Here is a 26,901-nt window from a genome sequence, read left to right on the forward strand (position 1 = left end):
TCGTCAAGGACGTAAACCTGACCGGCGACACGCGGACAGCGCCCTCCAACGTCCTCTAAGTCACTCACATTTCAATGCAAGCAAGCGGTCTGTGTTGTAATGGCGCAAAAATGAGAAACCATTTAATTGTATCTTTCAGATTCTAACTATTGCTGAGTTTTAATCTATGAATTTCTCAAGAGATTGAGGTTCTCCTTTTTAAAAAAAAGCATTCCACCACCCGGCGCTAGGAGGAAGCACCTCATCGTCGGGTCCAACGTGTGCCACAGGAGTAGGACGAGAGGAAGACGTTTGTCACACGAGGAAAAATCTTAGACTTGCCCATGCAACACTGTCAATGAAATCAGATGAACTGATGTACAAAGTGAAACATAATGTTGTCGTTTGAAGATCTGAAGGCAGCTTTTGTTGACTTAATTGACACAGAAGATAACCCGCTAGGGGATGTCAGCATGACATTCAAGTCCATTATCAATCAACTGTCCGAGGGATCCAGGTATGGCAACCAATCAAAAATAAGTACATAAGAAAAGTTATTACAATTGTATTGACATGTGTTTAATATAAGAACTCGGACTTTTCATTAATCTTTCTTGGTCACACTCGTAGAAATACTGTAAAAAGATGCAAGGAGCGCTGCTTAGAAGATGCTTTCCAGTTGCTGAAGAAGATCCCAGATGCGCATCTCTCTTCTCTAGTAGAGGAGCAGCTCCTGCTGCTGGTCAGGCTCCTCCTTTCCATGCAATTAGAAATGGTCAACAGCTCCATAGCTTGTCGCAAACTGGACAAGGTCAGCCCTAGCTTTGCTCTCAATAAATTTTATGCTGCAACATAAGAGGTCGCTTAAAGTTGGGTCTTTCCTTTACAGATGTTGCAGCATCTGGCAAAAGTGAACCACCAGCTGGTTTTAAGAGAAACCTCTCAGTGTTTGCATGACATTGTCCATAGGGACCAGGTAATATATTCGTTAAGTTGTTTTTTTTTACTAAAATACGATATAAATGATTGTCAACATATCACAGTTTTAATAATTTCACTGTACTTCCACCACACTTTCTTTCTAGATATTGTCCATTGATGATTTGCAGATAGGTCGGTTAAGATTCTATGCATACATTTCTGCCTTACAGCAAGTAGATTTTTAATGTTGTCGTTGTTTTAATCTTTATTTCAACGTATTGTTTAGCCTGTATGTTCCTGGAGGACAGCAGGATTGGCAGAGATGTGTGGAGGGAGACCTTTCCGGACCTTCTGGATAAGTTGTCACGGCTGTTCCCTGTTGTAATGGAGCAGGAAGGCTTAAGAAATGGGACATTTTGTTATGCTGCTGTAAAGGTGAATACCACATATTTAACACCCTGTGCATGCAATGTTTAGTTTCCACATGATTCCCCAGTGTGGTCCCAGATCCACGCCTCCTGGTTGAGCCCCGCTGTGCTTCCTCCAGGTGTGTCTGCAGATGTTCCAGCTGTTGCCCGGGGAAGTGGCCCCGCTGGTGTGGGAGCCAAACCCTGCGGGCCCCAGGCTGCAAAGCATCCTGCAGGCCCTCGTGGACGTCATCCTCGGCCAGGTGCTCGTCTCGTTGTTTGGCGCTAGGGTCCGATATTCACTTTTAGAATCGTGTCTGCTTGAGTGGAAGGTTCTAGCAGCCAAGCGATTTGTAACCCGGGTTTTTTTTCCCGCCAAATGATACAAACTCTTCCCCCATTGCCCGGTGGCAGCCAGGTGTTTAGACACAGGCTGGTGCGTGTAAACGATCTCATAGTGTTGATAAGATCCCCTCTGGTGTTCCAGCGCTCCAACAGGGACACCCGTCTGTTGGCCGGGACCACGGTGTCCATGCTGATCAACACGGCGCCTGACAGCCGAGCGGGCGGAGCGGCGGCCGGCAGCCTGCTGAAGATCTCTGGTTCAGGTGCCCCATCCTCCATTTTGGTTTGTAGACGCCCAATAACACTCTTAACCATCACAAAAAATGATCCCCAAAACAACTTCAGATCTCACCATGGCAGCCACAAAATAGCAATAATACAATATTCCAAATGAAACTAAAACATAGTAATTCATAGAATGTTTACAATGCATAAAAAACAGTATTTTTTTAGTTTTTTTAACACAATTCATCTTTTTTTGAAAGGTCTCTTAATCCTTTCAGGGACTTTAATGAAGTTCAAAGAATCAACATATTTGCAGAATAAAGATCCCGCTCAGAAGGAAAAAGAAGAAATAAATCCTGTACACTCATTTTGAAAGACTCCCCTTATTCATTTGGCAGAAAGGCTTCCTTTTTGTATATTAAACGGGTATTATTTAATTGTATTCTCCCTTATCATTTGTATAATAACCAACAGGAGTAATAAGCCTCTTTCCTCCCTCCCTCTGGCTCAGAGCCCTGGCTGCTGACCGTGGGCGTCCTCACTGTGCAATGTGGCTCCCCGGGGCGGGACGGCGTGGAGCGGCTGGCCGTGGCCAGGGGCCTGCTGATGTGCTGCCGGCCCGACATCCTGCTGTCACCCAGCACAGACGTAGGCTCCCTTCTAAACACCTGACATCCTGCTGTCACCCAGCACAGACGTAGGCTCCCTTCTAAACACCTGACATCCTGCTGTCACCCAGCACAGACGTAGGCTCCCTTCTAAACACCTGACATCCTGCTGTCACCCAGCACAGACGTAGGCTCCCTTCTAAACACCAGACATCCTGCTGTCACCCAGCACAGACGTAGGCTCCCTTCTAAACACCTGACATCCTGCTGTCACCCAGCACAGACGTAGGCTCCCTTCTAAACACCAGACATCCTGCTGTCACCCAGCACAGACGTAGGCTCCCTTCTAAACACCAGACATCCTGCTGTCACCCAGCACAGACGTAGGCTCCCTTCTAAACACCAGACATCCTGCTGTCACCCAGCACAGACGTAGGCTCCCTTCTAAACACCTGACATCCTGCTGTCACCCAGCACAGACGTAGGCTCCCTTCTAAACACCAGACATCCTGCTGTCACCCAGCACAGACGTAGGCTCCCTTCTAAACACCTGACATCCTGCTGTCACCCAGCACAGACGTAGGCTCCCTTCTAAACACCTGCTCACACCCAGCGCAGTTTGAACACGCTCCCTTCTAAACTGTTTAAAGGACAATAACTGTGTTAACCCGTCGTAACCGCCTGGCTTCACTAAAACATCTGTTACATAGTGAGTCAAACAGACTTTGTAGTACTGATTGGTCCAGGAGCATTTAGCATGAGTTCACTCTTATCAATTGATGTAAACAATGTTAACGTTGCACTTATGTCTCTGGAATCGATCTAAGTCAGTATGTGGACAAAACATTCAGCCGCCATACAAGTACTGAAGTGTAACAAAGACCAATGGGCTACAGCTGTTGTTTAAGTTTGGCGCAGGCGCGCTTATGCAAAATATTCCTTGTCACAATCGCTACAACAAAGTTATTTTGAAAACTGTTCTTGGTAACGAGGGTTTTGGGGAAGCCAGGGGAGATGGAGCTGATTGGTAAATCACCATGGGGAGGGGGAGGAGCTGATTGTTTAATGACCAGGAGGGGGAGGAGCCTTAACCATCTGTCTCTCCAGGGCTGCCTGTTGCTGGCGGATGTGTTCCCCCTGGTCTGCACTCTGTGCCAGGAGAAGCTTGACTGTCACCACTACGTGTTTGAAGGTAACGCCGTCCGTAGCATCATGTTCTGCATCGGGTCTGATGATGACTCAGTTAATGAACAGTGTGATATATTAACTGTGTGTGGGTATGATGATGAATAAGTGAATTAACTGGTGTATTTACCGTGTGCTCAGTGCTGACGCTTTGGTTGAAGAAGGTGAAGGACTGCCTTCCTGCCATCTGGGAGCTGACGGGCGTAAGGCTGCTTCCTGATTCGTCCAGCCTCCAGCAGCGGCTCATTCGGGTCATGTGGAACAACGCAGAGAGCCCAGTGAGTTTGGTCTCTTATCTGCTCCTCTAGACGGGTCCTGCTTTAGGTGTGGAGCGCTACAGTGACTGCTACCTTTTTGTATGACTTGTTCCAAATGATCTTTCCTCAACTCCATTTTAGAGAGGTTAAATCCCTCGGTGTGTGTGGGCGAAGGGGCATGTGACCAGTGACATGTGTCACTATTACCTTCAGTTTTAGTTTTATGCCGATGTCTCCACTGACAGGTTGAGGGCGTGTCGGAGGACGTGCGCGTTGCGTTCCGCCTGCTGCTGGAGCTCTATGAGAGGGACTGCCAGCGGTTTGGAGACACAACCAAGAAGCTGTCACTCACTCTCCTGCAGCGCGTGACCCAGCTGCCCTGGGAGGCCCGGGCCAAGTACCCTCTCCTCTGTGCCCTGATCCCTCACCTGGGCGCTGCTGTGGTGAGACAAAATGTTTACTGTGTCAGCAGACACAAAAACTCTAGTGGAACACAGAGATTTCAACTACGCTCCACATGAACGGTTTGTCTGACAGGGGATACTGATCATGCAGTAAAACCTTCTGTTATTCTCTAGGTGCTGGAACATTACCCAGAGCTCCCAAACCATCTGCTGAAGTGCCTCTCCACCAATCACCTGTCACCGTGCGCATCAGAGCTGCACAAATGTCTGGTCCTGCAGCAGAGGCGGGACCTATGTACAGCCTCACCCGACGCCCCGCCCACTGAGCTGGAGCTGGCCAATCAGTGGGCGAGGCCTTGGCTCCCAGTCCTGCTGGAGGCGCTGAGCTCGGAGTCGACCCTCCTACAGACCAACGCCTCGACCCACCTGCTGCCCGCCACCCTGCAGGCGTTCCCCAGCGCGGTGCACCCCCTCCTGGCCGCCCTGCAGCCCGACACCCCGCAGAACCTCCACGCCTGGGCCCGCGTGCTGGCCGTCCACCGGGCCTCCACGGGCGGCTCCCCCTGGACCCTGCAGGGGGCCTCGGGCCCGCGCAGGCTGCGGCTGGCGCTGGGCTCGGCAGACCACAGGGTACGCATGGCCGCACTGGACCTGCTGTGCTGCAGCCCCAGAAGCAAGGACCCCCCGGGGCCCTTGGAGCTGAGCGCCATGAGGGCCTTCGTCCCCCAGAACCTCAACGGGGAATCCTCCACCTTCCGCCAGCACTTCCAGACGGGGATGCGGCGCTTCCTGGTGCGGATCAGGGACAGCTGCCTGCAGAGCCTCCGGGCACCCAGGGGGAAGGAGGCCCCCCAGGGGGGGGCCCTCGATGGGGGGGGCGTCCTGGAGCAGGGCGTGGGTAAGGTGGCGGGGAAGGTTCCTCAACTGTTTTTGTTTTCAGACATTTACCAGACATAATTTTTCACTGAGGTGAATGGTATCCTCCCTCTCTCAGTGCTCATTTTTGTCCAATTAAACGCCTCAGGTAGGAGGAAGTAGAACACAGGTTGACAACGATGCATGGTTTTTCCTTCAGATTTCGTGGAGTGGCTGAGTCTGCTGTGCTACTCCTACCTGGCTCAAGGGCACAGCTTCCAGAGGAAGAAGACCGCCCTGCTGCTGCTCTCCGCCCTGCTGGAGACCTGCACCGACACCTGGAGCCCCGAGAGGAAGAAGGGCCAGCCCCCAGGTCAGTCTACGTACATGACTCCCCCATGTCAGGTCAGAGTCTAGATACATGACTCCCCCAGGTCAGAGTCTAGATACATGACTCTCCCAGGTCAGGTCAGAGTCTAGATACATGACTCCCCCAGGTCAGGTCAGAGTCTAGATACATGACTCCCCCAGGTCAGAGTCTAGATACATGACTCCCCCAGGTCAGAGTCTAGATACATGACTCTCCCAGGTCAGGTCAGAGTCTAGATACATGACTCCCCCAGGTCAGGTCAGAGTCTAGATACATGACTCCCCCAGGTCAGAGTCTAGATACATGACTCCCTCAGGTCAGGTCAGGTCAGGTCTAGATACATGACTCCCCCAGGTCAGGTCAGGTCTAGATACATGACTCCCCCAGGTCAGAGTCTAGATACATGACTCCCCCAGGTCAGGTCAGGTCAGGTCTAGATGCATGACTCCCCCAGGTCAGAGTCTAGATACATGACTCCCCCAGGTCAGAGTCTAGATACATGACTCCCCCAGGTCAGATTCTAGATACATGACTCCCCCAGGTCAGATTCTAGATACATGACTCCCCCAGGTCAGATTCTAGATACATGACTCCCCCAGGTCAGATTCTAGATACATGACTCCCCCAGGTCAGGTCTAGATACATGACTCCCCCAGGTCAGGTCTAGATGCATGACTCCACATCCAACCCCCAGTCCACTCAGGCCTAACCTATGTTCTCCATTGACTGGGCGCCACCCGCTGATACTGCAAAGAGTTGAAGTGCTGGTTCTCTGTTGCCTTAAAGGTCCCAGGACATGCCACCAGGTGTGAGTTGCTGTTACAAGGTGCCCTTACAAGCCGTTTTAAAAATTTGGCTAATATGACATCACAAGTTGCCGTGTCCACCTAGATGTGTGACAGATAGGTGAGCAACGTTTGCTACTGTCCACTGGGTAGGCTGGTAGACTGATCCATCCAGCGATACACCCACTTGTGATGTCATTAGATTACAAGTGTCAAGAGCGAGATTTTCAAAACGGCTTGTAACAGCTAACCACACTCACACCTGGTGGCGTGTCATAAGACCTTTAAACTGCTGGGCTCTGTTTTTGTATCAACAGCTCCTGCTGGCTAGATCACCAGGACATCCATATGTCTTCAGTTTAAACAACTTAATTTATACTACAGGGTTATCCGATATCACATGAGCGGAGAACCATTTCCATGTTGACCATGGAGGTGTGGCCAGTGATATTATTGGTACGGTGTTCGCCTCAGTGTGGGTTATGTGACACGTCATGTGACGCTGTGGTCTCATTGTGTGTTTCCTGCAGTGTGCGTGTCGGCTCTGATCAACTGGGCCAGACAGAGGGAGCAATGGGACTTCTTCTGCAGGGCCAAGCTGCTCACTCTGATTGGCTGCTTGGAGGACTCCACCAATGAGGTAACCCCCCCCCCCCATCCCCACCCCCTGGGCAGCCAGCCGCGGGAGGCTCTGGTTCACCGCTGTGTCCCCGCCGTGCGTCCCCAGGTCCGCGAGCTCTCCGGCGGCCTGCTGCTGCGGTACTTCCCGGCGGCCTGGCCGGAGGACGTGGCGGCGCTGCTGCGGGGGAGGAGCCGGCTCCTGCTGTGCAGCCCGCGGGTCCCCCAGGCTCAGATGGGGGCCCTCATGACCAAGGTGCTGCTGCACAAGTGAGTCTTTCCCCCATCCGGAAACACAACCCGTGTCCTTGAAGAGGATCTTCTGGCCACGCGGTGGTAAATAATGCGTCCATCCCACGCCGGATGTCAGGTTTAGATTTCGTTGGTGGATTATTGTGTTCCCCTGCTTTGACTCTGGGACGCAATCACATAAACCTGTCTGTTAAGAGAAGTTAAGTAAGTTATAAGCCATAATGGGGTGTCCCGGCTACAATATAATGTACGACGTTGTCAAGGAAACAATGGGTCCATATTTGTATTTGACCGTTGTTTTGTGTTTGTAGCACGTTGTTTCATCACTGTTAAGAGGCGGAAGGTCTTTAGACCTTTGGAACGTTATTGACCAATCAGGATCAAGTATTGAACGACGATGTCGTGTCCATTTTGGTATTTTCCGCTGCCTTCACACGTTGTCCCCCCTTCAGATGTCCAGACGTCCAGCTGCTGTGGACAGACCACAGTGCGGGCCACAGGGGGACCTCAGGCGTGGTCCAGGATCTGGTCAGAGAACTGGAGCGCCACTACCTCACGGCCAAGGAGGACGTGCTGCTGGGGGCCAGGAGCACGCCGCTGCACGGTGGGCCAACGCAAAACCACAGCACACAAAGGAGTCTGTGGTGGTTCAACACTGTCTGCGGTCTACCTGTAGGCCTCCTGGAGCAATAGGCCTAAACACTGCCTGAACCTCAGGGGGCGTGGGTTAAAAAAGATCCAAAGTTCATCCAAAGCGCAATATGCAGATTTGAATTAACATTTTAATCATTTTAAAAAAGCATGAAAAGTAGAGACCAACATGTTAAGTAGACCAACAACCCATCGATGAGCAGCTGGTTGAGTCCTGACTCGTTGTCATTGTGTGGATCAGGGGCTCTGAGCACGCTGGAGAGGTGCCTACTGGAGGCTCCCGGCCGTCTGGGGGACATGCTGGACCACGGCGTGGTGGTGGAGCTGCTGGGCCTGCTGGAGAACATCTCCCTGCTGCTCCTGGGCGTGCTGTACGGAGCACAGGAGAGCCCCCCCCAGGAGAACGGTACGCCGGGTGGACTGGGGGATTGGCCGCAGGCCAGCCGTCGTTGAAGTTGTGAAATGTGCTAATTGTGATGCTAGCTAGATTCAATTATATAAACAAATACAATATGCAATACATAATTACAAAACACTCAAACAAACTAGAGCAAAGATCGAAACAAAAGATGAAACCTGATGAAAATGTATTTATTATTTTTATTATGATTTATAAAAGTGTGATTAAAGAGTCAATGTACGGCTGAATGTGTCAGCACCATGGAGGTTAACAACACTTGGTGTCGGGAAAACAAGAACACCCAATAGAAAGAAATGGAAGCTCTGTGATTGCCACTTTAGGTTTGCAGTTTATTATCTTTGTAAAGTACAATGCCTGTATTGTACATACAGCCTGTGAATGTGGCTGATGTCCAGGTGATCCTCTCCCCCTCAGGTGACGCCCCGCCCTCCTTATGCGACATGGGCACCGCCCTGAACACGTTGATCGCCCAGGCATCGCCCGGGGGCGGGGCTGGGGAGGAAGAGGAGGAGGACAGCATCCTGTTGACTGAGGAGCACGGCCTTATCCTCACCTGCTGCTGGGTCACCCTCAAGGTAGCCTCCGCTTCTTGGTTTCGCCCTCAACGAAGGTTGAAGGTGAAGGTTGTGGAGTAGGTGAATCCAAAAGGGACGTTTGCTGCCACAAGGGGATCGCAGAGCGAGACTTTCTCTCGATATAATCCAATAGTAGACCGATTTCAAACTCGTTTAGGCACTGAAGACAAAGGTTTCCTTTTAATGTGACGGATGTAATTTAGTGTTGAATAAATAACTCACACCAAGCCATGTGTCCCATCTGACAGTTTTATACAATTAGATTTCTTTGTCTCGTCTCCAGGGAGTAGGGATCTTCTTGGGTCTACTTGTGGAGCGACTGCTAGCAGAAGGCAAACCGGAGACGTGTCTTCTTACAACAGAGGACCTCAAGAGAGGATCCAAAGTGTTCAAGAACATTCTCCTCAAGTGTCGCCACTGGGTGAGTCGCATTCCACGAGGTGGAGGTTTTGTCTGAGCAAAACAAATTCATCCCCCTGAAATGGTATGTTCCTCTCCTCGCCCACTAGGGGGCGGTGGAGGGCTGCGGTGCCGGATTCACCCGGTTCTGCGCAGCGCTGTTGACAAGCTGGGATCCAGAGTGGAGGGACATCCCGGAACACATGCTGAGACAGGTGAGCCCAGAGGCATGCTGGGAAATACATCATGTACCTGCTAGAGGACAACGACATTCCAGAAACCGTTTGTCAAGTTCTGCTGCTGTTGGAGAACAGTCTCTCTCTCTCTCTCTCACTCACTCACAACATTTAATTTGAAGAAGCTGATTAGTAATGAATTTGATAAACTATAATTAACATAAATAGCGTAATTGATTTGCAACAACACCACTGTCTCTCCCCTCGCTATCACCTCCTGTCTATCTGACTCTGTCCCTCTGTCTCTCTCTCTCTCCAGGGGCTGCAGGTGGTCCGCTCGCCCCGCCCCAGCTCGGTGACCCGGCGGGGGGCGGGCCTCCCCATGCTGCTGCTCTGCGTGGCGTCGGCCGAGGAGGCCAACCGCTCGCGGCCCCTCCTATCGCTCAGCGTGGGCACCCTGCTGGACACGGCCCGGGACCCCCTGCCGGCCCACTGGGACCAGACCCTCGACCTCCCCCAGGTCGGTAGAACCCCCCCCGACCCCTTTACTCATGCCCTGTCCCATGTCAACCCTCCAGCCTGGCTCACTGAGTGGAGCACCGCTGCGTCACATCAAGGCTTAACTGGCAGGTAGTGAAACCATCCAATGAGAGGGGGTGCGGGCCCACTGACCAGCCAATGAGAGGGGGTGCGGGCCCACTGACCAGCCAATGAGAGGGGGTGCGGGCCCACTACGGGATTGAAACCTGAAACCTATTGTAAACATCCTCTCACCGTCCTTAATGTTACAACTACTTAATTTTGGATGAAGTAGTTATAACCATCCAAAGCCTATCTGGCCTCTGACCTGTTCTTGCTCTCTCTTCTCCCCCCCCGTGCCCCCCCAGGTGTGCGCGGTGCACACGCTGCAGGCCCTGGTCCGGGGCTCCCTGCTGGGGGGAGCCATGCTGCAGTATGCGTCCGACGTGGCCGTTCTGTCCCTGACGCTGCTGCGCTCGCCGTGCTGGGCCATGAGGAACGCCGCCCTGCAGCTCTACAGTAAGACTAGGGATGGGGATCATTCATATTTATTGATATCCATACCATATTCGATACTCCTTAACGATCCGAGTCTTTATCGATACCACTATTGATACTTTTCAATTATTCACGACGCGTTTTTAGTGATGAGGAATATATTTAGGAAATAAATATTTGTATTTTAAATTAAATATGTAATTCTTAATAAATATTGACATCAGTAGTTTTAATTATATGTACTAAAATGATTAGAGCACTATACAACTGTATTAGTAATACAGAAACATGAGTAACAGTATTATTCATGTTTCTCACTAAAAACTGAATTTGCCGTTTCTCTATGTTACATTTGAACGCATCATGATAACCTAACAGTCGTTTTACTGAGCCAACCTCAACACATCATCACGCAGCACATCTGAAACTTTGTTAACTTTTTAAGATAACTAGCTTGTATGCTGCCGATTACAACACCGATTTCACAATTGGATTACTATTTTTAACTGACAGGACTAGCGACAATGTCTGTGTGTGCGATTACTCGCTCTTTTCGCCCGTTCAGCCATCCTTGCGAGCAAAGTTAACTGCCAGACTTCACTTGTTTTACTTGTGATACCTGGTTGCTCACAATTCCATTCAAAAACATTGGTGGACACGCTGCACTGATTGGAGTGATTTGATTTAAATGCCGTTACGCGAACTCGAGGGACGCAACACTACGTTACAGGACCTACGGGACAAAAATAATACTAAATGAGCGACGGGACTCAATAGTGGTATCGATAAGTTAATGATTTTCGGGTTTTGAAAAAAGTGGAACCGGGTCCTTGATAGAACGGGGTCTCGCTCCCCATCCCTAAGTAAGACCCCGTGGACCCCTCACTGATCCGCGTCGTGATGTCTGCAACAGATTTCAGTCATGGCTCTAGTGTCGCCGCACCAGGGGCTGCCCCTGCCCGTACTGTTGACTCAGGTCTTGTTTGTTGGCAGTCGAAACAAAGACTTTAAAGCATTGTTTTCTGCTTGTGTCCTGCGCGCTCAATATGCTGGTGGTGTTACGTTGTTGCTGTCCTGCCTACGTCATAACCTTTGATCCGCAGGCTCCCTGTGCTCGCGGGTGCTGGGCCAGCGGCCGGGCGGCGCCCGGGACGGCCCGGTGCAGCACGGCGCCTCGGCCCCGGCTTTCTTCCTGCAGCACGGCGCCCTGCAGCCATTCCTCCTGGGGGAGCTGCGGGCGGCGGCGGGGGACCTGCGGGGCGCGGGGGCCCGGCTGCACCTGCAGCCCTCGCTCTACCCCATCCTCACCCTGCTGGCCCAGCTGCAGCCCGGGGGCCCGGCGCCCACACGGTCAGTGGGGGTGGGGCTCTCCTGAATGTCCTGTCTGTGATTAATGAGGCACGTCCTGGGGCTTTTATATAGATACAAATATATAATATATATACTATACATTCAATATATATAAACACAAGAACATTCGTAGTGCTGTCCAAAGGATAAATCGGAGTTACAGACATTAAAACAACTGAATATATTAGTATATATCAAAGCTGAGGCAAATTACAATGTTTTGAGCCCCCACTTAATAGAACATGGTGACGTTGTGACGGTCTGTTCCAGAGGCGAGGGGCATTGAGCAGCTCTTCCTTCTCTTCTGCAGAGACCTGTCGGGCTTCCTGGAGCCGTTGCTGCAGCTGGCGGCCAGTCCCGTCCACAGCGTGAGGACCATGGCGGCCAAGGCCTTGGTGGCCACAGCGTCGCCCTCGGAGCACGGCGCCCTCCTCCTGCAGCTCAGCGCCCGGCTCCCAGTACGGCCCGCCCGCTGCTGCCACAACCGGCTGCACGGCCAGCTGCTGCAGACACGCGCTCTGCTCGACGCGGCTCTGAGCTCGGCCAGGTACGCTCTAATGAGAGGGACCGGGCGGGACGGGGAATCAGACCGGGGGTCGTTGATTGTTTCATTATTTCAATGAGGTGTCTGTGTTTGTGCGGTTAAAGCCGCTGTAGGTAAGGTCACAGAGTTTTCTCTCCCTACGGTTCTCCGTCATTCTGAATTATTGCATTTCACGCACCTGTGATTGACAGGCAAGATAGATTGCCTTAACCAATCAGGGAAGGGATGCTCTGATTTGACAGAAGTAAGCCGGAAGCAGTCTAAAATCGATAAGATCTCATACAGAGGCAGGCAGAAGCAGATATCCTCACAACCCATTTCACTCATTATTTGCTGGCGGAGGCTTTGCCTTTACTAAGAAACGACACTGAAATGATGGCTATTATATCGTACCTACAAAACCATTAATTTATGATAATTTAGTCTAGAAGTTACCACTGCCGTAAATAATATTGAATGATGAATTGGTCTTGTCCTTTAGATGAGGTGGGGGTGAAGGAGTAATGCAGGTTCGTCTCTGGTTCACTTAAGAATTGGAACAATGGATGGACAGACACTTTCAGGAAGTACCAAGTCCCTGTTTTTCGTTACAGGTACGGTTCCTGTGAACTCGGGGAGGTGTTAAGCCGGATCGAGGCGTCCTATTGGCTGGCGGGCGCGGCCCAGTGCTGCCCCCTGGTGCGAGCGGCCTACCTGGCAGTGGTCAGCACGCTGAGAGCCCAGTGTTCCCCAGCCTTCCTCCACCAGCTCAGCGGCTCGCTGCTGCAGGAACTGAGTCAACCACAGCCCCGGCTCCAGGTGCTTAGGACGCTTTCCACCACACAACTCAGAGAACACACTCCAATACACAGTAGAGCATGCACTCCAGCACTCACAATGTAGAGCACACACTCAACCACACAACGTAGAGCACACACTCCAACACACAACGTAGAGCACACACTCCAACACACAACGTAGAGCACACACTCCAACACACAACGTAGTGCACACACTCAACACACAACGTAGAGCACGCACTCAACCACACAACGTAGAGCACACACTCCAACACACAACGTAGAGCACACACTCCAACACACAGTAGAGCACACACTCCAACATAACATAGGGCACACACTCCAGCACTCACAACGTAGAGCTCACACTCAACCACACAACGTAGAGCACGCACTCCAACACACAGTAGAGCACACACTCCAACACACAACGTAGAGCGTCAAGCCTTATTTGATGTTATGTTGTCTTTGAAATCCGTGCGTTTGTCTCCCCTTGCCTGGCACACTGTTCATATATTTCAACAACTTCGATACGTTCTTACGTTTTATCAGCTGCTGTCGCCAGTAACAAGCCCTGTAAAAAAATAAAGGCTTGATTTGTTTTTCTACAGGATTGTTTGAAAAGTACACCAAATCTAATTAAAACCGGTTAGTCTTGTACGTAGTAGGACAATGACATGAGAACTAACCTAACTTGAACACATTCCAATCCCCCTTGTCACCTGCACAGGTGGGATCGTTGTTCTACCACCAAACCGCCGCTCACTTCCTGTGTGTGGACCCAGCGTGGGCGGGCCAGATGTGGCAGGGCTTTCCATCGGCCAGTCCCGACCTGAAGCTCTCATTGGTGACCTGGGTAGCGGAGGGGCGTGGCCTAAGCACAGGCAATTTGCAACTGGTGGTCCTAAGAGTGCTGCAGGTGAGTGCGTTTTCTCAGGTGATCTGGAGAGGGCTGTAGCTGCGTTCTCTCTAGCCGGGGGATCGTACCAAAGCCCAGAGACATGAAGCTTATTTATGAAACCTCAAAAGCCACTTTATTTTCAAGTTCAAGTTCCTTATTTAGTCAGATGCACAACAAACACACCGTAGCAGTCATTGCTGGCAGTGCAATTCAAGTGTTCCATCTGGCAGTAGGCTGTATTCTACCACTCAGAGTACATACTGTGTGCAGGTATTAGAGATCTATAATCAGTGACAAGTGAAAGTATATGCGCAACGTTTAAAGAAACAAATGACAAGGGTAATACGCAAATCCCATTGGTGCTTGAATGGCGCCCCCGTCTCCTCCAACTCTATGAAGAAGTGTGACCGCTGAACACGCAGTCATATGAGGAGATCAGATTGGATATGGTTCTGTGTGCAGGCCAACCTGAAGGAGGCGCTGCTGAGCGACTACGTGGAGTACCGGAGGAGCTACCTAGCAGCGCTGGTGGCAGGGATGACCCCGGGGGCCTGGCCCTCTCCGGCCCCTCAGGCTGACCCGGTGCAGGAGGCGGAGCTTCAGCAGAGTCTGGAGCTGTTGCTAGGAGACCTGGAGGCGCAGAGAGGGGGCCCCGAGCTGCTGTCCCAGGCCCTGTGTGCTGCCAGTGTGCTGCTGGCCCGCAGGTCCTGACCCTCCCCCTCACCCTCCAGCAGAGCACCCCCCCCCCCCCCCCCCCCCCCCCACTAGAACAAGAAGGGGAACTTCATGTTCAAACTAAAGCTTGGTGGATTCATGAATGTGTAGACTGATAATCTGCCTTTGTTGAATCATGCATTTGGTTTTTAACCCTCGTTTGGATTATATTCAACTCCTCGCCTGGTTGCCTCTGCAAGGAAATGCGAACAACTCTTTTTGTGTTTGCATATGTATATAACAAAGTGCACATATATTAAATTTTCTCTTTCTTTCTTGTCTCTTTCTCTCTCTTCCCCCCCCTTCCTCCCTCTCCCCCAGACCTCAGGATCCCACCTCCCGTCGTTGGTGCAGCCTCTTGGAGGGCTACTGTTCTCCTGGGGCCCCTGAGGTCCTGCGGCTCGCCTGTGCTAAAGCCCTGTGTCTGGCTGGGAACCCCCTGCTGAGCCCGGCCGGGACAGTGGACCCCGACATCAGCCCCAGGTACCAGGCCGGGACAGTAGACCCCTAGATCAGCCCCAGGTACCAGGCTGGGACAGTAGACCCCTAGATCAGCCCCAGGTACCAGGCTGGGACAGTAGACCCCTAGATCAGCCCCAGGTACCAGGCTGGGACAGTAGACCCCGACATCAGCCCCAGGTACCAGGCTGGGACAGTAGACCCCGACATCAGCCCCAGGTACCAGGCTGGGACAGTAGACCCCTAGATCAGCCCCAGGTACCAGGCTGGGACAGTAGACCCCTAGATCAGCCCCAGGTACCAGGCTGGGACAGTAGACCCCGACATCAGCCCCAGGTACCAGGCTGGGACAGTAGACCCCGACATCAGCCCCAGGTACCAGGCTGGGACAGTAGACCCCTACATCAGCCCCAGGTACCAGGCTGGGACAGTAGACCCCGACATCAGCCCCAGGTACCAGGCTGGGACAGTAGACCCCGACATCAGCCCCAGGTACCAGGCTGGGACAGTAGACCCCGACATCAGCCCCAGGTACCAGGCTGGTGATGACGGTCAAAGACCAGTACAAAGCTCTAAAGGGGAGGATTCTGAGAGAAGGACCGAGGGAGTTTACACATGTTACCCTCATCACCAAACGTTTAGGATATTTCCATCATGTGCGGTTCTGTCCCCCTGCAGGCTGATCAACACGGGCCTTTACCTGCTGCAGGACCAGAACCAGCAGGTCCGCGTCACGGCGGCCCGCTTCGCCTCCACACTGCGCCACCTCAGCACTGGAGGAGCCGGAGAAGGAGGAGGAAAAGGAGGAGGAGAAGGAGGAGGAGCAGCAGGGCAGAGCAGCCTCCATCTCATGCAGGTCAACCAGGAGGTACCTTTCGTCCTGGACTTCCTGTTGGAGAGCTGCTGGGAGCGTCCGGCCACGCTAGGGGTGCTGTTGGGGCACCTGCCCGAGCCGGACCTCCCGTCGGTGCTGAGGGAGGCGCAGGAGAACCGGTGGGTTCCTCAGGAAGGTGTCTGATCTGTACACCGTCAGCTAACCTCATAATGAATTAATGAGTTAATCATGTAGTCATGTAATGACGGTTGTTGCTCAGCATTGCCCTAAAGTCGACTCCAGCGTCCTGCTGTGCTGTAATTGGCTCATCACTGCTAATGGGATGATAATGACTGCAGGTGCTCCAGTCTGTACGAGCAGGACGAGGCCAACGTGTTCGCCGAGCCCTCCGTCATGGCGGCCTTCCTGCTGCCCCCGCTGCTACACATGGCAGAGAAATACCCAGAGTGCCCGGCGCTGGCAGAGCGCCTGCGGGCGTGGGCCAGCAGGACCGCGCCCCGGGTCCTGGAAGACCTGGCGGCATGCAGAGCCCTCCGGCCAGGTGGGTGTGGACCACGAGGCAGGGCCGAGGTTCACCTCCTGAAGAACGTAGAAATGGGCTTTGGCATTTAACCCCCTGGAGCTGGTAGGCTGCTAGCATGCCAAGCAGGCTTTGAAAGACCGTTGTTTTGACCATGAAATCAGGGCCGATTTCATGGTCAAGGGCCGAAGACACTGAGTGTACGTTACAATCATGACTTATTGTTGGAATGTTGAATGAGTCATTTGAGGCTACGAAGGTCGACGCCCTGTGACCTTCTGTTAACGATTGTCATGATTTGTGGTCCGCCCCAGGCCACGCCCTGGACGCCGCCTGGCTGGCTGTTCTGACGCACTCCCGTTTCCACGGCGCCCTGTGCGGCCTGTTGGGCAGGGCCGCCCTGCTGCTGCGGCTGCTCCAGACGACCTCTGACCTCCGACCCCTGGCTGACCCTTTGACCCTGCAGCGCGACGTCCAGGACTTGTTGTGTCTGATGGGTCAGAACGGCCTCCACTTCCCTTCCGCCTTCAGGGAGGCCGTGGCCTGAGGCCAACCTTCCTGAGGCTGCCGGGTCTGGGCCCTCAGCCTCTGAGGGTCCAACCCACTATGTGGCTTTGGAACCGAGTACTGCCGTTTATTAAAGACAACGTCCTACACCCGACCTACCAGAGCAGCCAAACCTGCAGGAGTCATTCACTCTGGTGGTGGTGAATCAACATGAACATGAACATGAACATGGACATGAACATGATGCAAAAGTCCTGTTTCTCCAGAACATTGAGATAGCTAGCCTGTTGTCTGCGTGTCATACTAGCTGCTGTTTTAACACAAGACTTTGACCGGTTAGTTTAAACAACACTCCCATTACACACCTGACGGCCATCAGCAGCCACTAGGGAGGGGGAGCGATGGTCTCACTGAAGTCGTGCTCAGCCATCATATAGCTGCTTTGGAAAGGTCCGAGGCTTCATAGGTTTGAGCTCGTACCCTCTGCACGTTCCCTGTAGCAGAAGACCTCTGCTCTTCCTCTGATTAGATTCCATCTCCATGGTGAAGCGTAGCTGAGTTGGGAACAAATGATGTAATGCGGCAGGGAGGCCAGCGATTGGCAGAGTGGTCCCACGCGGGGCCAGACGTTAATGGTCCATTAGAGGCCTTCTGACCACATAATGGGCCATCCCCATGAGGGACACACACAGACGGCTCACTTCAACAGCGGATCCCACAGAACTCTAGTGTCCAGCTGGATAACTACATTCATCACTTTCTGCTCTAGGCCTGTGTTGATCATTCATCTCGATAGCAGCCGGCGCAACAAGCTAATACCGACGTGAATAAATGGTGCTAATGATGACATTAAGGTGGGCAGTTGTATCACAACAGTTTCATTTTGATACCAACTTCTCTATATAACTTCTCAAGAGTGAGAGCCTTCTTTTAGTGATTGAACAGGGTTAGTCTTGTTGTGATTTATTTTCTCTGATTCCGTCTTGTCAGGGATGCGACTCCTAAAGCCCAGAGCCTTGTGTAGGTGTCCAGTCGAAACAACTTGGATGTCCGACCTCATCACTGCAGCAGATCCGTTCACCTCCAGACGTCTTTGTAAAACATACCAAAGACATGTCCTGCAAACATGCTGTTTCCACATCGTTCTACTATAGCTTTATGAGATGCGTCATCTTACTAATTTCCCTGAACAAGCAACATTTTTAATAAACTGTTTTAGGTTGAATCAACCAAGGGTTAGAGGGTGTATGTGTGTGCACGTTATTGGCAAGTGACCATCTGGGCATTTGCTTTCCGAGCGGCTGAGCCTCCGTGCGTCTGATCAAATGATGAACCCTGCAGCGCTGCGGGCCGGTTACACGCACACCGCATCGGTATATCTTCATATTAGATAGATAAGGAGGTTTGTTTTTTTCAAACATGTTGCACGAGGCTCCTGCGTATCAGTAAGAGATGTATCCAGGCAAGGAACGAGACATGGAGAGCGACGGGAAGAATACGGGATGTACTTCTGTGAGCTGAATTTAATCACTTTCAACCAGGAAATCAACTAAATCCCAATGGCTCAGTGTGTGTTTGGGTGGGGTGTACTTCGCCAGGGTCAGCGTATGTTGCATAGACGGAGCATTCTGCAGCTTACTGACCCCTGCCTCTCCTTCCTGTTCTCAGCCTCCTGCACCGGTCAGGTTGGTTTTAACGGGCATATTATCACTGATCCCGACTAAATGGAAAGCAGAAGGGATTCCTTGCTCTGCGACTCCAACTCAATAACGGGGACAGATTTGTGCTGAAATTAAAATTAAATTAAATTAAAAAAAACACATATCCAATAGGTGTGTCGATGATGGAACAATAAAAATGGGGGGAAGGGGTAAGGGGTAGATATGGGATTGGGCCTTACCCCTTCAAAACAAGGGGGAGGGGTATGGGGAAGGGGTAAGGGGTAGAAATGGGATAGGGCCTAAATGACTATGTAACTTACTTGCTCCTTTTAAGTATAACATTGCTTGGGGAGTCCAATTCCTCCACTGAAAAGCAGGGCCGGATTAGCCAATGGGTTTTCTGGGCACGGGCCCAGGGGCCCGTCCATAGAGGGGGCCCGCCTTGCAGATCGTTTAAAAAAAAAAAAAATAGTATTTATTTATTTTACATTTCAACAAAATTATGTGATTTATTGGTTAACAAATAAAGTAACTACCCGACATTATTTCTCTACTACAGTATGTTGCCTTGACTGCCCTGCAGCACTATACCTAAATATAATGAACGTAACCATTAGCTTGCGTCACGATGATATTTTGAAGTTGTACCCGCACATTTTTTTACCACACTGCTGCCAGTCAGTTATTAGCCATTAGCCAAAATGAATGAAAGTGGATGTAGCAAGAGAGAGATCGTTTTCGCAGTTGGCACGAATTAAAAATGAACTCCGCACAACACAGACACAGGGACGCCTCTGCGCATTGTCCCTCATGGCCATCGAGTCTGAGCTTGTCAGGGACTTGGACTTTGATGAGATTGTGACTGAGTTTGCGAACAGGAGGGCCCGTAAAAAGCCTTTCTAAGATGATGGGGTGGGGGGTGGGGGATGGGGGCAGACAGGAGAGGAGAGCTTATATTACATTATTTTCATTTAAAAAACAGCTCTGATTTTTTAATTTTTCCATTGAATAACATGTCATGTATTAAAGTTGTATTAAAGTTCTTAGTGAAGTTATAGGTATTTGTTGCAATGAGCAGTGCTTTCCCGTTTGAGTTGGAAATACTCTGTGTCATTATGTCTGTGTGTTAAAATAATAATAATAAAAAATATATATAATTTTTATTTTTCTGATTTTTTTCGGGGGGGGGGGGCTTCAGACATTTGTGCCCAGGGGCCTATGATTTGTTAATCCGGCGCCGCCCTGCTGAAAAGGGTGGAAAGTGCTTACAACTCTCTGCTAGTTAGCGGTCTATCTCTTCTGTACATGTAGTTGTGGTGCGCGAATGCTGCTGAGGGAGGTAGCCTATCTTAGCAGAAAGTTTAAAAATGTTGCGTTTACTTCACATAAGAGCAGCCATTTCCCACAGTTCCCGCAATTTTTGCAAGTTCCCGCAATTTCATCGCATAAAATTGCATAAATATGCCGCATGTTTCATCGCATTTTTCAAGAAAACGTGCCGCATAATAGAGGATTTTTGGCCGCAACAATCAAAAAAAAACGCTGCATTGTTCTGGAGGGACTGAATGATAATAGTTTATTAATAGTTGGCAGATATATTCAAGTGAATATTTTACGGAGGGGCGGCGCCCTAGCGCCCCCTATTGACCCACCGCCACTGCTTTCTGCTATGGGCTTTAGGACCTCGAAGATCCGCTGCAGACGGGGAGTGACCCGGGACTTGTTTACCAGAAACCTGAAACGTCTGGCTGCTCTCACTCGACGCGGACTGCAGGATCGAGAAGACACGAGCAGTTTGTCTGAGCTCCGTGCTCAGCATAGGCTCATAAACACATTTTCACTCTATTTCGTATAATCATGGACTATTGAACCGCTGCGGCACCAGTTCCTATTTCTCCACTTCGGTTTTGCAGAAATGTCTGTTTCTTTGCAATTGTTTTTTCTCGGCGTGTGTTTGGTGGGCAGCAGCACCCCGTCCAGCCTCGAAGGTACCGAGAAACTTGTCCTCTGTTAAGCTAATTTACTGAACACGTCTAATTTCATATAAATAATGCGTCTAAAATTATATATTTGTGCTTCATTCTTTTTAAGATTGCTGGCAATTTAGGTTTAAAAAACAACAAATCGTAGGATAATGAATTATTTATGTAATAATTATAATTAATTATAGTTTTTATTATTTGCCAGATTGTTTGACGTCCAGTGGAGCTGGTTACAGAGGGGACCGGAAGGTCTCGTCCAGGGGTCTCTCCTGCCTGGTCTGGACCAACACCTCCAGAGACTATGATGTCAGGATCCACCCCGACTCTGAAGCAGGTAAACTCTGCTCAGGCTGTTGTTGTCCTGATGGAAACTAGGTCCCCATATGTCACGTGTTTCTCATAACTTATCCGTTCTGTTATTAGAGAGAATTAACAATACTATAACTGCCTTGTTTTGAATATCATCAACTCAAATGTTAAATGTAATGTATATCGTCCTTTGAGCATCAAGCTCTCGTTGTGGTGTGAGGATATGAGTGCAGTTGATTAATAATTAATCAAGATGTTTTAACAGAGAAACCAAATCTATTTCTCATCCATCATAATCCTGTGTGGCCTCACCCTTGTTTGCCTAGGTGTTGGCGAGCACAACTCCTGCAGGAACCCAGACGCCTCCGCCGGCCCGTGGTGCTACGTCTGGGGCCCGGACGGGACGGCCCAGAGACAGGCCTGCTCCGTGGACCCCTGCACAGGTAGACGTCTCGCACGGCAGAGCTTCACTGGAGGTTCAGTCCAAAGATAAACTCAAAGTTTATTAATGAACCACGTTCTGGGTGGTTCCTTGAAGGTGAATGTTTGGAATGGTAAACGTCTATAGGATGAGCCTATGTGTGGGCGCTTTACCCACACATGTCAGAAAGACGCACGGCGTCGGTTTCATGTCGGCCTGAACCTTCACAAATGGTCTCCTTGCATTTCCTGAACTTTTTACTTCTAAGAATCACCCTTGTGTGTTTCTAGTAGATTGAGGCAGACATCCCATTAGATCCAAACAAACTCTTTGACAAAGAGTTTTTACTTTGTATTTCCTTCTCTGTATCAAACAGTTCTTAAGTAAGTCTAAAAAAACAAAACTATTCTAGAACTGTTGATTTCATTATTTGAACTTGTTGTCCAGAATGGATAAGAGTGTTATGTCTATGCCTGTGTTAGTGTTTCATTAGGTCGTGTTCGAGGCAGCCCAAGTCAAACGATAACAACACAGTGTTTTCGTCTTTTCTTTGTTGGCTTTAAATGTTAAAGGGGCAGCTTCCTGCCTAGGCCACACCCAGCACCTTAAACTCATTGGTAGAGTTCTCCCTTGGAGACAGCAGGTAATTGGCTGCTGCCGCTCTATGACACAGAGCCTTTAACTCCGGAAGACTGTGCAAACAACTTTTTTTTCATGTGAGTTTAAGGCAAGCGCTATTTATATATATATATAGTTGAAAAGTTCTCTATCTTCCTATTCCATGTTATGTTATCTCTGGGCCGTCATCTCAGAACAGCGGTAATTAGAAAGAGCTTTGTTTGGTTGATGCTGGACTCTGCCCTACAGTCATGAAGTGGCCAAATTGAAAACAAAGGTGGGAAAAGGGAAAAAATACTTCACCCTAAAGCCACCTCCTCCTGCTCCACCTCCTCCGCCTCCGCCCCCCCCCCCCCCCCCCACACACACACACCTCCTCCTCCTACCTCAGTGAACCTCCTTCCTGTTGTTCAGTTTGCTTTTGGTTTCGTCCTCAGAGGTGGCCGACGCAGCAGCCAGAGGGAGCCCAGCGGCCCCGCCCCTGGGGACAGACCCCCCCTCCCAGGCGGGGGGGCTGGAGCCAGCCACGACGGGCCCTCCGGGAGAGGTGGTCCCCCTCCAGCCCGTCGGGGGCCACAGCCAGCGGGTTCGCAGTACACCAAAGACGAAGAAGAAGGACCTGGGGACTCTGGGTAGATAACTGATCATAATGTATCTATTAAGAAGGATCATAGTGTATGTTTTCAGACTGGTCATTATGTATGTATATATTAAGAATGATCATAATGTATATATTAAGAATGATCATAATGTATATATTCAGAATGATCATAAGTATATATTTAGAATGATCAAAATGTATCCAATAATTGGAAACATGCTTTCAAATGAATGGTAACATATCTGTGTCATTCATTTGTCAGCAGGTTAAAAAATAGCATCATGAACGACATAATGAAAAATTGACCCAGTTAACTCGACCCTAAAAAACAGAAGGACCACCTCTGTAGAAACAGGTTTATTATATTTTCCTGTTCCTGAATGGCTGAAACTTCTCTCTGGTGTGCTGGATTTAGGCTAGTGTAAGAGATACGTTGTTGGATTAGGGCTGTATGGACAAAAATGTATGTCACGGTATGATTTGAGGCATGGACGGTAATGGTAGAGTAACACGGTATGTTCGTTTTATCTTCTTACTTCGATATAAATGCTTCTGAAGGGGTAAACTACTGGTTAGGCAGTGAAAAAAAAAATGCTAAATATTTTCTCAAGTTACTTCCATCTCTGAAAAACACTGATGTTTGATGGTATGTATCTCTTTCTCCACTTGCTCTTGGACCTTGCCGTACAGTTTTGGCATCTCCATTTGGCTGCATTCACACGGTGTACTTTCTGCCGTTCATACCGCACACCCCTGTGTTGGATCTTTCCTGTTGAATACTGTGTTTCCTTTTTTTATCAGAATTTAGAATAAATCTTTCTTCCCTATCAGGTTACGTCTTTGCGGTCCTGATGATGGTTGTGATCATCGCCCTGGGAGCTGGGATCGTGCTGGGCTACTTCTACAAGAGGTAAGACTGATCAATACTTCTACAAGAGATAAGACTGATCAGTACGTCCTCAAGAGGTAAGACTGATCAAAACGTCCTCAAGAGGTAGGACTGATCAATATGTCCTCAAGAGGTTAGACTGATCAGTACTTCTATAGGAAGTAGGACTCTTAACAACACTTGTACAAGAGGTAGGACCGATCAATATTTCTATAAGATGTAGGGCTCTGATCATTAAGTCTACAAGAGTGAGGGCTCTGATCTATACTTCTATGAGGTAGGACTCTGATCAATACTTCTATAAGAGATAAGGCTCTGATAAATACGTATGGATCAATATTATAGGCAAAACAAAAATGATTCAAGAAATAAACTCTAATAGACAATGACCTATAATCATTTTGATCATAGCTATCTTTAGCGGTTTGGAAATTTACAAATGGCAAAGATTTAAAGCATTTAAAAAATGTGTAAAAGTACACTGGAAACCAAGGAATCTGCTCGTAATGTTGGCTCATCTTTCAGACCAATCACAGCCCTGTATCTAATGCAGGGTGGGTTTAATACCAGAACCGAGGTGAGCTGTTGAGGTTATTTCATAAACGATCCGCTGATGAGCTCCCGTGGTCTGATTGGTTGAAGGTCTATCCAATTGTTTCCAGAGGCATTCTGGTCTGCGGCCCTCGGAAATAAAAATGAACCTAGAGACGCTGTCTGGCCATAAATACATACGATAACTTAGCGAACCTTGCGTTGTGAATGGACGAACATTCTCCCCCTATCATGAATGATGGGATATCTCCCCTATTACACTTAGCGTTGGGGAGCCGGATTGCATGTCCTCCTTTGCCGGCCCCAGGCACCTGCTGCTTCTCAGTCTGCTGGCCTCCTGGGTGAATCACGCTATTATTATATTATATAATAAATTCCGAGCACCAAGCACAGAACCAGGGAACGCCTGCATCTCCTCCCCTAGAACAAACTGACCAATCAACACGCTCCACCGCTCTGAAGGACAACAGAGGCTTCTAGCAGTAGTAGTTCAATCAACTTCATTTTGAATTTGTCACAATTTGTGAGTGAGAGGATACATTTGCAGTAAATGATGCGTACAGCGGAGGGATTACATAAGGCCTCCAGCCGGCAGAGAGCAGACAAACAGGAAGAGCAATTTTCCGGTACTGTGGCACCATCTGCTGCTCGAAATAACACACACACACACACACACACACACACACACACACACACACACACACACACACACACACACACACACACACACACACACACACACACACACACACACACACACACACACACACACACACACACACACACAATTTCCGTTACCTTGAAAGTTGTCAATAAATGCAATGAATTATTATTTTATTGTTGAAATATTCTTAATAATGGTAGAAAAAGGCTGGCAAGAAAGGAGATGCATGAAGAGGATGTAATGGAGTTGCATGCACAGCTCCCTGCGTACATCTGTAGGCCCCTCTTGAGCGTGTTTGTGTCTGTGTTCAGGGGCCAGGACATAAAGAAGAAGCACGAGCAGCGAGTGTACGAGCGGGAGATGCAGAGGATCACGCTGCCGCTGTCCGCCTTCTCCAACCCCACCTGCGAGCTGATGGACGAGACCAGCATCGTGGTCACGGTGGAGCCGGACGCAAGGGACGGGGGAGAGCCTCTGATTGGCCAGCAGGCCGGGACCCCAGGGGCCTAAGCCTGAGGACTCTCCATATAAGAAAAGAAAAAAGAAAAAAACGACGTTTAAGCATGGACTAATTAATGTGTGCATGTGTACAATTAATATTCGTGTCAGGGACCACAGGTCAATCCAAGGTTTAAAAAAAATGTCAATGAACACCGAAAACAATCCGGAAGAATCTCCAAACCCCTACAAGATGGCCTTCTGAATGTATGGTTGCATCAGTCCATTGATCACTTCATTCTCACCTCAAACTTCTCCTACTACTGCGTCACACAGCGTCACTGCAGTCGATAAGACAACAGAACTGCCCTCTATATCCTCAGGTTAAGGAGAACCAGGAAGTAAGTGTGTGTGTGTGTGTGTGTGTGTGTGTGTGTGTGTGTGTGTGTGTGTGTGTGTGTGTGTGTGTGTGTGTGTGTGTGTGTGTGTGTGTGTGTGTGTGTGTGTGTGTGTGTGTGTGTCAGCCCCATGGGGGGACTTGGGCCTCCGGTCTTTGTTGTCCGTGTCAAATGACTAAGAGGATTGCGTGAACGCCTTGACCTACATGTCAATTCTGTGACCATTCCATGTACCATGTATTCAAAAACAAAGAAAGAACAAACGTCAATGTCCCCTTAGCAACTGGGATTTATTTCATTGCGTACAGCAGAGATGTGCTGCATGTTGTTATTTACAGCTTTAGTGTTTCCGGCTTGTCAAACATAACACGTCAATCTAGCTGTGTAGCTGTTATTATATTGTCTGTTGTCAAAATTACTGATGCTGAACTGAAGTTGAACATTTTATTACTGTATAAAAGACTGTATGATTGCAGTTGCAACTCCAATAAAAAGTTTTTGTAAATATCTTTCTATTTATCCTAATTATTTTGATTTGTTAGTATTAACTTAGGTCTAGTTGCTACTAACTGAAGATAGGGAACAGGATGCGATCTCCTGTTATCCCGTAATGTGCCTCACATGTAGTCCTGTAGCTTACTTGGAATTCAGCCTTGACTCTGTCTCCCTCTAGAGCTGATTTCAGAGAATCTCCCCCGAGTTACACTTCATGTGAGATTAGCCTTAGCTACTAGTTTTATCTAATACCGCTGCACAGAACATAACCATATCAAATTGTTAGTGTACGTTTTTCTCTTTATTAAAGGTCCCATAGCATGAAAATGACACTATACAAGGTTTTCTTACATTAATTTGAGTTCCCCTAGCCTGCCTATGGTCTCCCAGTGGCTAATATTGACGTTAGGAGTAAAAAGAGCACTAGGTATCCTGCACCGCCTTGGAAAAATGAAATCTCAGATGCTCAGATTTCGAATTTGTCCCCATATGTCGTCATAAGGGGCCAAGTTACCTCCCCTTTCTCTGCCTTGCTCGCCCAGAGAATTTGGCCCGCCAATGAGCTACGACCTTCCAAGAGCCACGCCCACATGTGTGTGTGTGTGTGTGTGAATACACACACAACACGAGTGTTGTACACTTCTTTGTTATTTGGATAACCGTTCTGCTGTTGGTGTTATGGCATAACACGTCGGGTTCTCTGACGTCTCCGGTATTTCCACAACAAGACTCGTAGTGGGGGTTATCTCAGCCATGGTTGAGAAGGAATTGGGGGAAAGGAACTTTGGCTTTGACTCCCTGAAGTACATGAACC

The 26,901-nt window shown here is 49.5% G+C and overlaps 2 protein-coding genes across 4 annotated transcripts; both read left to right on the plus strand.

The window, feature by feature from the left end:
* Positions 1 to 66: 66 nt before the first annotated feature.
* Positions 67 to 18,288, plus strand: si:ch211-225b11.4 (thyroid adenoma-associated protein homolog). Of its 3 annotated transcripts, XM_060054764.1 has the most exons (31): positions 68 to 496; positions 610 to 790; positions 869 to 955; positions 1,065 to 1,092; positions 1,187 to 1,335; positions 1,448 to 1,570; positions 1,795 to 1,915; positions 2,389 to 2,525; positions 3,593 to 3,677; positions 3,812 to 3,948; positions 4,173 to 4,370; positions 4,506 to 5,229; positions 5,407 to 5,559; positions 6,872 to 6,981; positions 7,069 to 7,229; positions 7,664 to 7,815; positions 8,104 to 8,268; positions 8,698 to 8,858; positions 9,142 to 9,279; positions 9,368 to 9,472; positions 9,753 to 9,953; positions 10,321 to 10,471; positions 11,554 to 11,800; positions 12,111 to 12,347; positions 12,938 to 13,142; positions 13,854 to 14,042; positions 14,487 to 14,728; positions 15,060 to 15,221; positions 15,876 to 16,190; positions 16,371 to 16,573; positions 16,867 to 18,288. In XM_060054764.1, exons 1-31 carry the CDS (start codon positions 375 to 377, stop codon positions 17,097 to 17,099), a joined length of 5,622 nt encoding a protein of 1,873 aa, XP_059910747.1. In that variant the 5' UTR covers positions 68 to 374; the 3' UTR covers positions 17,100 to 18,288. The 3 variants fall into 3 exon arrangements, 2 of the variants coding, with proteins under 2 accessions (XP_059910747.1, XP_059910748.1); XR_009526315.1 differs by lacking the exon at positions 16,867 to 18,288 and having other exon boundaries at positions 67 to 496; positions 15,907 to 16,190; positions 16,371 to 16,510; XM_060054765.1 differs by lacking the exons at positions 68 to 496; positions 610 to 790; positions 1,065 to 1,092.
* Positions 18,289 to 20,347: 2,059 nt separating this feature from the next.
* Positions 20,348 to 26,097, plus strand: pik3ip1 (phosphoinositide-3-kinase interacting protein 1). Its single transcript, XM_060054770.1, has 6 exons — positions 20,348 to 20,708; positions 20,908 to 21,036; positions 21,338 to 21,454; positions 22,488 to 22,682; positions 23,483 to 23,561; positions 25,068 to 26,097. Exons 1-6 carry the CDS (start codon positions 20,636 to 20,638, stop codon positions 25,264 to 25,266), a joined length of 792 nt encoding a protein of 263 aa, XP_059910753.1. The 5' UTR covers positions 20,348 to 20,635; the 3' UTR covers positions 25,267 to 26,097.
* The last annotated feature ends 804 nt before the right edge of the window (positions 26,098 to 26,901 follow it).

Source organism: Gadus macrocephalus, chromosome 6 (assembly GCF_031168955.1).
Source record: "Gadus macrocephalus chromosome 6, ASM3116895v1".
Taxonomy (NCBI): Eukaryota; Metazoa; Chordata; class Actinopteri; order Gadiformes; family Gadidae; genus Gadus; species Gadus macrocephalus.

Bases quoted from the DNA above. Each gene is read 5' to 3' on its own strand.
- si:ch211-225b11.4 (XM_060054764.1), top strand. From the start codon at position 375: ATGTTGTCGTTTGAAGATCTGAAGGCAGCTTTTGTTGACTTAATTGAC. The intron at 5,230-5,406 runs GTAAGGTGGCGG...TTTTTCCTTCAG, and splicing joins CGTCCTGGAGCAGGGCGTGG to ATTTCGTGGAGTGGCTGAGT. The intron at 14,043-14,486 runs GTGAGTGCGTTT...TTCTGTGTGCAG, and splicing joins TGGTCCTAAGAGTGCTGCAG to GCCAACCTGAAGGAGGCGCT.
- pik3ip1 (XM_060054770.1), top strand. From the start codon at position 20,636: ATGTCTGTTTCTTTGCAATTGTTTTTTCTCGGCGTGTGTTTGGTGGGC. The intron at 20,709-20,907 runs GTACCGAGAAAC...ATTATTTGCCAG, and splicing joins CACCCCGTCCAGCCTCGAAG to ATTGTTTGACGTCCAGTGGA. The intron at 21,037-21,337 runs GTAAACTCTGCT...TTGTTTGCCTAG, and splicing joins CCACCCCGACTCTGAAGCAG to GTGTTGGCGAGCACAACTCC.